At 44.2% G+C, this 12,240-nt stretch overlaps 2 protein-coding genes across 6 annotated transcripts in view; one reads left to right on the top strand and one right to left on the bottom strand.

Annotated features, from left to right (window-relative positions):
• The window catches only part of RALGAPA2 (Ral GTPase activating protein catalytic subunit alpha 2), a 1,651,508-nt gene extending 1,644,840 nt beyond the window's left edge, over positions 1 to 6,668 (top strand). For 3 of the 5 annotated variants that reach the window (XM_069234343.1, XM_069234345.1, XM_069234344.1), the window contains one exon: positions 3,953 to 4,258. In XM_069234343.1, coding sequence (XP_069090444.1) covers positions 3,953 to 4,107 — 155 coding nt within the window. In that variant the 3' untranslated portion in view covers positions 4,108 to 4,258. Of the gene's footprint in view, positions 1 to 3,952 lie in introns of all 5 variants that reach the window. The other 2 variants (XM_069234346.1, XM_069234347.1) reach the window with 1 other exon arrangement.
• Positions 6,669 to 7,836: 1,168 nt separating this feature from the next.
• Positions 7,837 to 10,555, bottom strand: INSM1 (INSM transcriptional repressor 1). The gene has a single exon (XM_069234342.1). It carries the CDS (start codon positions 10,403 to 10,405, stop codon positions 9,107 to 9,109), a length of 1,299 nt encoding a protein of 432 aa, XP_069090443.1. The 5' UTR covers positions 10,406 to 10,555; the 3' UTR covers positions 7,837 to 9,106.
• Positions 10,556 to 12,240: the final 1,685 nt, after the last annotated feature.

Below are 12,240 nucleotides of genomic sequence, written 5' to 3'. Positions count from 1 at the left end.
CTTGCTCGACTGGGAGCCTTTCTGGTCTCTTTAGAAGGTTTTGAATAGGATGCTTCCCTGATGTTATATGTTGTATAACTGAACAATCTGTTAATTATAAAGACTTTATCTTAGCAGCAAATCGCTTACTGGAGTGAAGGGCAATTTGCCCGGCTTTGGATTCGTTTCTTTAGTTGAGGGTTTGTAAATCCAAGTCTTCAAGCACAATATTAATCCCAAGAACCATATCAACAAGAGCTCGAATCTGCCATACAAAGCTGCTGTGGAAATTTTTATTTGCTGTTGGAGCACATAGCCTCTGTCTCTGCAGCCAGCCTTGCAGGGAATGAATATCTCCATGCAGACTGCCTAATTGTGCTGACCTTGGTTGGTCACACATGGATATTCAACCAGGATGTCTTTCTCAAGATCCTTCAAATTGATATCTGCCCCTCGAGTAACAACTACAGGGCTTTTTTTTCAGATGTTTTCTCCTTAAGGATGGCTAGGGATTGTCTAAGTGCTGACCTTGCACTTCCGTTTGTCTGTGCGTTCCTTCCCATTCCTCGCATCCCTTGTGTTCTAGAAAAAAATAGGTACCATTGATCGAATAAGATCCTCATTACCCAGACTGGACTCGAAGGAGGTGGCATGAGGACTGCTAAACTCAGGGCTCGTCTGCTGATGTAGCTTTATGAGAATACACCTGCTCAGTCACCTGAAGAGGCAGGTGCTGTGCCCCAACTTTCAGATCATATGCCTGGACACTAAGATGCTAGCTCCTTCATATGGCTCACCCTTAGATGAAGTGGTTCTCCTTCCAGAACGCCTTCCACTGGCATGACACCCTTCCCTTTTCCCACCCGCTATACTCTGTAATGGGCTAGTTCTCAGGCAAAGAACTCAGTGATAATGATTTTAAATACTATGTGGTTGTAATTTTGGATTTTATTTCTTCACCTATCCAAATGTATTGGTTTATAATTATTCTGGTGACCAGATTTTTAACAGGGTTAACATTTACCTTAATCCCTTGGTACATGTTACAGTGAACCTCAGCTTTGTATTGGCATTCTTAAAATGTTAAAATTGAAACTGAAAATATTATTTCTGTTAGTTGGATAGAAGCATCTTAGAATCTTCTTGCAAGTCAAGCCTTAGTTTCCACTAAAGGTAACATTGTAATTTCATCTCAGCTAGAAAATTTAACTGCTGGATATCGTTCCGCCTGTGCTTCCGTAAAAGATACTAAGAACCCTTCAGTGGTTGGTCCCAAACTATCATTCTATTTTTACATTGCCACATAAAAAGATTGCAAATGGAAATACACGTTTATAAGCTAAGAAAGGAATTACAGCAGACATTTTTATTTTGGATACAGCGCTGTATGAAATTGTTATAAACTGGCTGAAAGAAGCCACTTGAAGGTATTGGGGCTTATTCCACAAGAGGGAAAAAATATTCTGCAATTCTCCATAAGGTAGTACTCTGTACATTTATCATCAGCTGGAAAGGGTTTTGGGTCATACTTTAACTTAGTATTACTAATTATATGAAGGGTGAAATTGTATCGAGGTTTGTCTATGCAGAGCCTCATCAGTTTCTTGGGCAAAGTCATAATCCTCAGACCCATCTCCGTTTTTTTGTGTACTGTTGTGTATGAGGGTTGCGGTGGGGAGTCAGTGAAAAAAGTATCCATTAAAAGAGTAAGTTACCTCTGGTAATGCCTTTTTCGCTAATACTTTGGTTTGCAGTTTACTCAACGTCCAGTTGCATTTGGAGACTGTAGCTAGGCTGTTTCATGCCTGGTAATATTGTCATTACCTCAGCCTGTTTTGTGCACCCATGTGGTGTGGAGTATTAAGACAGACCTCAGGTCATGGACCGCTCCTTTGATTGACTTTGAGCCTCAGTTCCCAAAATGGCACTATCTGATGCCAAGAAGTGCCCTGACATCATAGATGAAAACTTTTAAAAACTAGCCTCTTAATGACTCATTCTTTAAATGAGTAATTTACATCTGTCTGAAAAATAATACACAAGGGTAAGTAGCTTCTTGTTTAATAATTGTAACTCATACATTCCTATTGCAGAGCAGGCTCCTCACATTCCCGGAAAATGGAAGAAGGTAGCCTCAATCCAGGTGGCACTTTTGATTAGAGGAGGTGCTCAATGCTGTTCTCCTGGACCTCTTGTCATATTTCTCTCCACCTGCATAGTACTTCAGTATGAAAAAACGTTGATGAAGGCTTTGAAGGAAAAAGTGTGGATAGTGATCCTGTGTCCTAGCCCTGATGCATTGTGGAGGTGCTGGTTCAGTCTGTTAGCTCAGATTCTTGATCAAAATCTTTGCAAAGTAAACATTTCAAGATTGTCACCCTAGTTCTTACTATATAAGCCTTTGATTTAGAAATATTTGAGTTGTCAATAGATGTGCAAGGCTCCACTTCCAAGTACAATTCGTTTTTTTTTTTCAGATTGTATTGGCAGAGTGCTGCTGTACTTTTCACTTCTTCCTGTCCATTCTTCATTCTTTAAGATATTCAAAGGTGTTAGACTATATCTGGGAAATTGTCAACACCCACACGAGTGCCATGGCCATACAGGTGTTAACTACCAAAAGTCATGTATCCACCCTATAAAAATGCCACTTAAAGGCCCTTGACGTCAGATCATTTTCTTTTCTGCACAGATCATTTCAGTAGGGTAGTTCATTTTTTCACAACGGACACGTCTTTCCCTAAATCAGGGTTTAAACTGTGCACCGAAAACAGACGTATTATGTCTGGATTGCCAACAGTAAGCAAATGATCTGGATTGCCTCTGAATGGGAACAGTCAATCTAATCGGGACATGAAGCTTAATAGGGAAACAGTGGCTCCTTCCAGTCCCATAAAATCCTGTTATGTATGTAGACATGCTTTTGAGGACCAGGCATTTGGAAATGCCATAACACATTATCCTAGAGGATTCTTACCCAGTTGTGTTCCAATAATTTAGGGAAAGAGTCGTCAGTAGTTCACCAAGGTAAATGAAGAACCTGATGAAACTCGGGAAGGTGATTAGTCCTTAAAAGATCCAGGGTCTATTCCTCCTGCCTTCATAGAGCTTTTCTTTGAGGTTTCCTCTAATGCTCTGACTTTCTTATCCACCTGGTCTGCTCTGTGCAATGAAATACATTTTTCATTCGAGCAAAGGTGAAGCAGAAGCATGTATGTGATTAGACTACTTTCCCATGAGCTCCTTGTGTGATTTCTAGCAAGCAGGAGCAGTGCTGCACATGCTTAACTGCACCGAACTACTGATCCGGACTGGCAAGTTGGACGTGCACCAATTAAGCCACTTTCTACATGCATAGTTTTAGTTTCACTTAGAAAGTGCAGTAGCCTAGCCCTGCCTTCCTATTCTGCGGTGCTCTGTCTTTTTTCCCGCAAGTCATCTCTCTACCCAAGCTTTGCTCCTTCTGCCTGGGGTCCCAGAGACTGTGGGCTCTGAGGTATTAGGGGGTCTCAGTATTATACTGACCAGGCAGAGGGACCTGGGTGGCAATGCAGATTTAGCTGTCATGGAGTCCTGCTCAAACTATTACTGATCCTGTACTTTGTGAAAGAGTGCATGGATACCTTGCAAAAAAATCACAGATGGTGTAACTTAAAAACATGCATTGTTCAAATAATAATTAGATATCCTCGCCATCGTATTAAATCTCAAACCAGATCTGAACTTTGTTGACTGAGTGTGTTTGTTGCATGTCATGAATACCTAGATTTTTTACAAATCGCTCGTTTTCTGGCACAAACATTTAGGAGTTTGAAGTCTACATGCAAAGAACATTGGTGTATTTGAAAGAGAGTGATTATCCATTGCTTTTCTGTACAGAAAGTGATGAGGCAAGTTAAACCGTTTCATTGCTTTCTCTGCAGAAATATGTTTAACACGTTTACTCACGTCCCTATTTCTGTGTGTTTTGCAGGCGGTCTCACTACAAGTGCAAGTGCTGATCTGGCTGGAACAATAGGAACAGAAGTTGCAGATCCGGCATCTCCAACACTGCCACGTGCCACAAAACTTAAAGTTTCTGGAAAACTGCGACGTTCTGCTAGTGCTATGAGCAAATCTTCTAACTAAATGCTTTTTTTTTTGTGTTAACTTTAATTCAGTGGAAGGTTTTAAACATCAAAAACATATTGCTTGTATTAAATTAACTCAGATTGGGCTTTTAAAGCAGTTCTGGGGCAGGCCTCCTCTTAAACCAACTCTGCTTAACCTATCTCCGGATTCTTCACTCTGAAGAATCTGGTTATTGTTGGACCAAAATTTTTAAGGCGTCTTCAGTCAGGGTGCAGTGCTTTGGAGGTTTATAATTCACAACTGGAAATTTGGAAGTAAGAATGACTAATTAAATGATTGTTTTGCCTACTCCTACAGTAACGTTAAAAAAAAAAAACAATCAATGAAATAATGCACACATTGGAGTGGAGCAGCTGCTCCCCTCCCAAATACTCTGGCTGAATTAATTGTAAATGCAGCTTGTAAGAGTATTTTCTATAGACATTTTGATGGAATGGAACTACCTTATTTCCCTATGATGGTATTGTGAGCAGTTACATGTATAGGAGCCATTGAAAGACTTTGGGGATCAACCTGTGTCTGTGTTAAGAAACGCCTAGTGCAATATTATATATGTATATATTTTTAATTAGTTTCAGTCTGACTCTTAAGTACTACATTTTTTGTATCCTGTAATATTCTGAAACATCACTTTGCTTGAATGTGTTTTGGAGTACAATATGTAAAAATCCATGTCCAGTACCAAGGCTGGTTTTAGATTTCAAATCTAGTGAGACAGTGCTGATTCCACCGATATGAAAATACCTAGATGTTGAGCTAAGTTTTATTTGTTAGAATGATTGAATTTATTATTTGCCTTTGATGTTTTTGTACTTTAACATATCCCCTATGACATTTAGGGATGTTGCCTCAGGTTGAATTCACCCAGTGCTGTGCTCCAGGCTGAATGCGTTTATTGTGCTACTAAAACAAACAAATGCACACTTGTGAATGTTGATTGGGCATGTTAGATTTACTAGAGTTATTGCAGTTGTGTTTACAGAATGATGATTGGACAAAGAGAGGCACTGCTAAGATCCAAGTCAGCTTGGCAGTACATTTCTGATTACCCACATGAAGGTGGTTATCCACTTGTGTGAAAACCTAATATTTCTGAAATGCAATGTTTGATCCAGACTGAAAAGTTGATCTATGATCCAATTGAAGCTAAATGCACCATAGGACTATCCACTGGATGTTGTTGCATTATTACTGTAAATTAAATGTTTATATTCAGGGAGACAAGAATGTGTATTTATAGGTGTAAATATGAAGTACTATTTGATAAATACTTAGTCATATTGCATTATCTGTACTTTGTTGTTAAATTTCCAAATGGGTTGCTGCTGGAAAACGTTCATGCTCTTGACTCTAACCCAGTGCTTGAAATGAGTGCTCATACTGTTAGTCTTACCAGCATGTTAAATACTAACTACTCGACTGTAGTCTCCATTTATACCTTGTTGGAGTTAGACTGAAATTTTTTGGATTAATGTGTGTAAAAATCAAGAGGAGCAGCAGTGCGAGTGTAATTAGCATAGTAGGTTGTACTTAATAGAACTTTTACCCATAGCTGAGGAGTCGCTGTAGAACCCTTTCACACCCCAAAAAAAGGTGCCGACAACCCAAATTTGCCATTCAAAGGGCAAATAAGAAACATAAACCACTCTGCTATCAAGTAGGCTTATGTAGAGTATCCTGTACGTAAATATTAGGTGTAGTCCTGGAAATGCATTACTGGCCCAAAGTTTGAAAGCCCGTAATCTAACAGCACTATTTACATTACACTGAAAATATAGGGCAGACATACATACCACTTAAGCTTTTTCTGCTAAAGTAACTAATATGATCGTTAATAGTGCGTGTTTTTGCTACTATCGCCACAGCGCTTTTGGTGAAATAAACATGGATTGCAATTAAAAGATGGTGAGCACTGTAGATATTAAAACATGCCTTTTTTTTGTTGCACTAGGCCTGTGAAATTTTTAAGGCCCATCGTGTAGACCTTTGTAAAAATGTATTTTATACTATTCCTTTACCTTGCCTCTTGGTGATTTTATTGTGTATAGAAAAGGGATTTGTTTTCCTAGAGAACAAATTGTTCAATTTTTCCTTAGACTATTAGGAAAACAAATGTGAAGTTACAAAAGACAGATAAGTTTTTGAAGGCTGTGTTGCAAAAAAAAAAAAAAAAAAAAAACATCTTACACACAATGCTCTAAATATCAAGGGGGCAACTGTTTTTTTAAGATGGAACAGAGCAATCTCCTTCCTGCATGCCTGTCTCTCTGCACTACTGAACTTGGAAGGTTTTGGCACTGGGTTGTCATGCCTGTCTTTGTATAAAAAGGTTTATGTTTAAGCAATCCGGAAATCATGTGTGTTTAATGAGGAGTTTCGCATTTGAGCAAGCCCTTGAAATGTCCAGTTTTTCGTTGTGCATTTCCTGTAAATGATCCTTAAATAAATGCTTGAAATTTCTACCTTTGCTGTTGACATATTAGAAAAAGGTTTTACGATTCAAGCTGTGGACTTTGTTTTGCAAATCAAAATAAATTTCATTAAAATAATTTTAAAAATGGGCGTGGATATGCATATGAATACTCAGTCACATGTGCAGGATGATACAAGCTAAGCCTGTTGTTTTAACAGAACGCTTGGAAGAAAAAGAAAAGTAAGCACAAACTATCACTTCGGTGTCCCAAAAACGGTGGTTCTATTTGTAACACGTCTGCCAGTGACCTCTTGCATTAAGTGCATACACTAATGCAGGCCTATTTTGTTCTTAAGAAATTGCTGGGGGAAATTGCTAGGTGGTGGAGTGTTATCCATACCCTTAGAACTCAGGAGAGGAAGTCTTTTGCACGCTTCCCCAACCTGAGAAAGATTTCAGACAATCGACATTGCATAGAAACAGTATTAAATACATTCTCATTTGACATCCCTTTTCTTTTTGTCTTTCGAGCTTCCTTCTAAGCCAGAGGATTCATGCTGACGTGTGTTATGAGCACTGCTATTCAGCTGAATGCCCCAGAGCAAGGAAACTGGTTCCTGTTGATCTTATGAAGAAATTCCATAACTGCGCAGATGAGGTGTTGAGAAACGGATGTGCAGTCAGGGAATTTCACTAATATAGTGGTATTTTAGTCATACTGCCTGTCAATACTTCACATTGGCATATATAGTTTTCAAACAAAATGTTCCTTTGGCCTGCGGAAATATACATAGTGACCTGTATGTTCGATGGGACATTGGGCAAACATCTTTGTGGAATGGTAACTTCAAGAATGGAAAAAAAGTCCTATAATTGAGCTTTAGCGACCGGAAAAGACCACCTACTAACATTTCTGAACATGGTCTGGACTGCGCTGCTGCCAATGGCAGTGAACTTTTCGATTCCTGCATGAGGAACATGTCTCGACCAATTAAAGGTGAAGTCCTTAGGGTTCCGCAAGCACATCAGAATCCATTTTGTCTCAGACAATCATGGCGGTCCTTCTGTGGCTGACTTTCAAAGTATTACAGGTATTTGTCTCGGAGGAACAACTGAAACACCTACAGATATTACTATGCTTTGTACATAAACCCAAGGTAAAAGTGGTTGTAAAAAAATATATTTTAAACTGCTGATCACGACAGACAAGCAAGTTCATTTGAAAGCGGACTTAGCATAAAAAATAATAATGAATTAGCCATGTCTTTTGGAATAGCAGGATATACAAGAGAGAGACCAGTGTATGGAGTAGATTAGAATTGGAAAATATGTTTATTTGAATAGCAAATACATACACAGTAAACAGTTGTATTGAAGCATTCTATAAAGAACTAGCAGTTAAGAAAATAGTGTGTGTAGAAAAAGAGTGCATCTAAAAGTTTAAGAGCTGTCAGTTTTCACAAGAACTGCCTGCCCCTTTGGAGCAGATGAATAAGAATTATGTCACTCATTTAGGGATGTATACAAAAAAATAAGACATTTGTTTTGTTTAGGATTTTTCTGTTAGCACTTTAAAATGATCTTAAAATCCAAAATGAAATGGCAAAGACCAAAAAGCATTGATAAATAAAACAAATAAATATAATTATCCAAACAACATACATATACACTTCTCAAAATATACAGACGTAAAATAAATTAAAGTTAAGGCAGTTTCTACAGCATACTTTTGACAACAATATCCAAGGCATTTGTGGCTATTCTAAAGACATCCCTTAAAAGCAGTGCGAGTCTCTCCCCCGAAGGAAGGTAAAGCAAGAATGCAGCAGTTCACAAGCCATAATAAAGCTAATCACAATAGGAGGGGGATGATACAGCCTGTGAAATATAAAGGCAACATTTTTCAAAGATTGACGTTGAAACAAACCCGTAGGCTACAGACATAAGAGAGTAGGAACAGAAGCATATGTCTCAGAACAGAAACGATTACCTGCTATCAAAAGGAATTCTCGCTCTCCGACACAAGACAAAAATGAACACCAACAAGAAGACAAGTGAACGAGTTTTGATATGATCAGTCACTCTCCAGAGGAAACGAGGAGGATCTGTAAATAAATGCCAATATCGCACCCAACGTGGGATCCAATTTGCAGACGTTTGGTCTTTCAGACATTTTAAAATAATGGGGGGCGGGGGTGGGGGGTAGCTTGTAGAGAGTGTGTATGCGCTATTCCGTGGGTGCAGTATGAGGGGGGGGTTGCCACATTCTGACTTTCAAAGGACACTAGCAACTGTCTCACTGACCATTTAACTTGTCCGAATATTTTTCATCAGAGTTGTGTGACCTTTCTCCCCGTACCTCCTAACTCGCACTCGCGGGGAGGATACACCTCATAGGAGACGTCTTCACGCTCTCAAAAGCCAAATGCCTCCATTTGGATAAATCACAGTGTCATCTTCAATACCTAGTCCTCAGTGGGCTGAGAGGCATGCACTGTTCCTTCAGATTTCTTCTAGAAGGCGATGCTCTGCCCCCCTTTAGCAGGCACGTTTTGCTTGGCATCTATGGTCTTGCCAGCCACTTCAGCAGGCTGGGCGAACGGGCACCTGCAGCAAGATGACCTGTCGGTTCTCGGAGGGGTGGCACTTGTTGATGTGTCGGGTAAGGCCGGGCGAGCTGTAGAAAGTGGCTGGGCAGTACTTACAGGGGTAAAGCTGTGTTGCGTGCAGCAGCCGCAAGTGCCTCTCCTGCCCACTCTGGCTGGGGAAGGCCTCGCCGCACACTGGGCACGGGTAGGGCCGACTGCTCATGTCCAGAGGCCCGCAGGCCGGAGCCTCTTCCGCGGCAGGGCTCTGCGAGGCCTGGTGCGCCAGCAGGTGTTTTCTCAGGTAGGCCTGGCGACGGAAGCGCTTGCTGCAGTGCGGACACTCATACAGACCCTCATCTGAGCCAGACTCGGAGGGTCCCGGGCTGGGGGTGTCGGTGCGTGGCTCACCAGCCTCAGCCTTCACCTCCCCAGCGGGTCCAGCGGGCTGGGCCGGAGGGGGCCGCGGCTTGTGCCAGCGCCGGTGTGAGGCCAGGTTAGCGGGGCAGGAGAAGACCTTGTCGCACTCTGGGCAGCGGTATTCCACCCGCACGATGCGGGAACAGCGGTGCTGTGCAAGCGCCAGTGGATCGGCATACTCCTCCCGGCAAAGCTGGCAGATGAACTCCCCCAAAGGGCGGGCGGTGGCCCCCGGAGGTCGGGCGCGGGGCGGGTCAGGCGGGCCCTCCTTGATACGCAGCCCCAGCACCGGGGACGTGGTCACTTCGTCCTCGAAGGTCAGCTTGCGGATAGCTTTGGTCTTCTTGGGTGGCTTCTGAGGGGCCGGCGGCGGGTGCTTGGGCTCGGGCTGCGGGGACCTCTTGCTGGCGACCGGAGCCCCACCGGGGAAGGACTCGCCGCAGGCGGGGGAGGACCCCGGACTAAAGCTGCTTTCTGGGGGGCGTTGGTCGCGGCTCACGGGCCGACTGGGGCTGTACAGGGCGCTGGGGTGATAGCCGCACTCCGGGTGGCCGAACTGAAACAGGGGTGTGGGCCGCTGAGGAGCTTCGGGGGGTGGCGTCGGCTGCTGCTGGAGCCGGGCACCCGAGGCCGGGCAGGGGGCAGCTGCGGTGGTCGCCCGCTCCGGGCTGGCGGAGCTGGGTAGCGGTGGCGCGGCGCCTCCGCTGCTGAGCAGCAGCAGGGAGGCGGGGGGCGGCGCCGGGCGCTGCTGGTAGTAGCTGGCCGTGGTGAGCAGCAGCAGACGCGCCTCGTCGCGCTCATCCTCCTCGCTGCTGCGGACGCGGTACGAGACGGGCGTGGGCCGCTTGTTTCTCTTCACCAGGAAGCCTTTGGGCATGGTGCGGTGCGCGGGGGGCCCGTGGGCAGCGAGGGGGCAAATGTCTGGATGGTGCCGGGAACTGTGGTAGTATGGGCATTGGTGCGCACCTTTTTAAACCGGCGCTAGCGCCATTGTTCTCGCCTCCCTGTCAACAGACCGGCCAATCAGAAGGTGCTCTTGCACCGGGGCTCCTCAAACCTCTGTCGACAAAAAGGCGGAGCCACGAGCAGAATAAAGGCGGGGCCTCTGCTGGTACAGGGAGGGAGCAGGTGTAATTGAGGCAGCGAGACGCGTGGTTTGTATATGTAGACTCTAGGCTGGAGAAAGCTTCGTTTTCGCTAGATCCAGCCCCCCTTTCGGCTTCCCCTTGGTTTGATCCCGCCCTGTCCAGCGTGAGGCACGCGCCGCGCGCCGCCCCCAAGTCTTTCTTTTGCTTTCTTTTCACGCTCCGCCGCACGCCTGGCTAGAGTGAGGCACGCGCCAGGCCTCGCCCCCTCAGGCCATGCGCCAGACTCTCTCCTTTAGACAAAGTCGCACGTGCTGGGGGAGCTTTTGTTACTCAAAGGTGCTCATCCAGGAGGAGGGGGTGGTGGAGGCAGAAGTAAAGCTTGGGTGGACTGGTCAGCGAGCGTCACAATGGAGGAGCTGCTGCGGGGCGTGAGAGGTCAGGACACTGGGCTTAATGCTAAACGCCACCGAGTTGGTGCAGCCGGGGCAGTATCACTTCTAAGCGCATCTGTGGGACGCCTGTCCGCGTTTACCAGAAGGCACCGGTGCAACCTAAAACAGAAGCTCGGTTTATAAATCATCAGTTGTAAATCAAAAACAAACGCGGGCATGTCCTAAATACCAACGCACGTGGGTCTAGGGTACACGTCAATGAACGTGAGTTTACTGTACTTGACAGCGTATATCTAGGTGTCAGAATGTAGTTTTCAATTGCACGTCACAAAATCATTACAGTGTTGGCATTTCAGGGTCCTCCTCGCTTCGTTTATAAAGGAGAGATTGTGTTTTCGGTGTTTCCAGAATGTGACCAGGACTGCCATCACCGGTTGACACCTCCATCCACCTCAGGAGCTTCGAAGGTCCCGGAGTAAAGAGAACTGTATAAGGGTTTCATCGGAAATCTTTTTGACGGGGCATATCGTCTTCTCACTGAAGTGAAACTTGTCTTTCCTGACATTTACCAACAGCCTCACTCTGGGATAACCGCCCCTTACTCTCCATATGGAGCTGCATCTGTTAGGAGCGAAGAAATGGATAAAACGCGACGATTTCATTAACAATTGAGACCCCAATACTCGGGCGCAGCTGGGGGATGTTTGGGGTGTGTGACCTCCCCATCAATGCCCTAGGCCCTGTTTGTTTCTCGTCTTCCTCGCTTGACCAAAAGGTTTTAACTTATCTGTTTTGTTTTTACCAGGAACTTAGAACGGGGGGCCGCCTAATGCAAAACGGTATTGAACCTGTTCCTCAGGGAGAGTGTATCCCAAACCTTGTTCATCCCTCCACTCCGCCGCATACTTTTTTTGTTAACTTGGGGGAAATGTACGATTCACAAAGCCCTGCAAATACTGGCCGAAGCCCCATGTCATTTCCGCTAGTATAACCTTGAAATCGCCTGGAAGCCAGCTGTTGATGTATTGCGCTTCATGTAGCTAATTAGACTACAGTTCTACTAAAACCGTGATGCAATTAAGGTTAATCCAGGCATTGAGAATTGGTGCTGTTGCTTGTCCACCAGAATACACCATCCTTTAACAAGATGGAGAGTCTCATATAACAACATGCAGTGGATTCAGCCTTTGATCTTAAACTACAGCCAGGATAACACGAAGACCTGCCAGGTC

Source organism: Pleurodeles waltl, chromosome 5, assembly GCF_031143425.1.
Source record: "Pleurodeles waltl isolate 20211129_DDA chromosome 5, aPleWal1.hap1.20221129, whole genome shotgun sequence".
Taxonomy (NCBI): Eukaryota; Metazoa; Chordata; class Amphibia; order Caudata; family Salamandridae; genus Pleurodeles; species Pleurodeles waltl.
The sequence above is the reverse complement of the archived record's forward strand: the minus strand, read 5'-3'. Positions and strand labels throughout refer to the sequence as shown.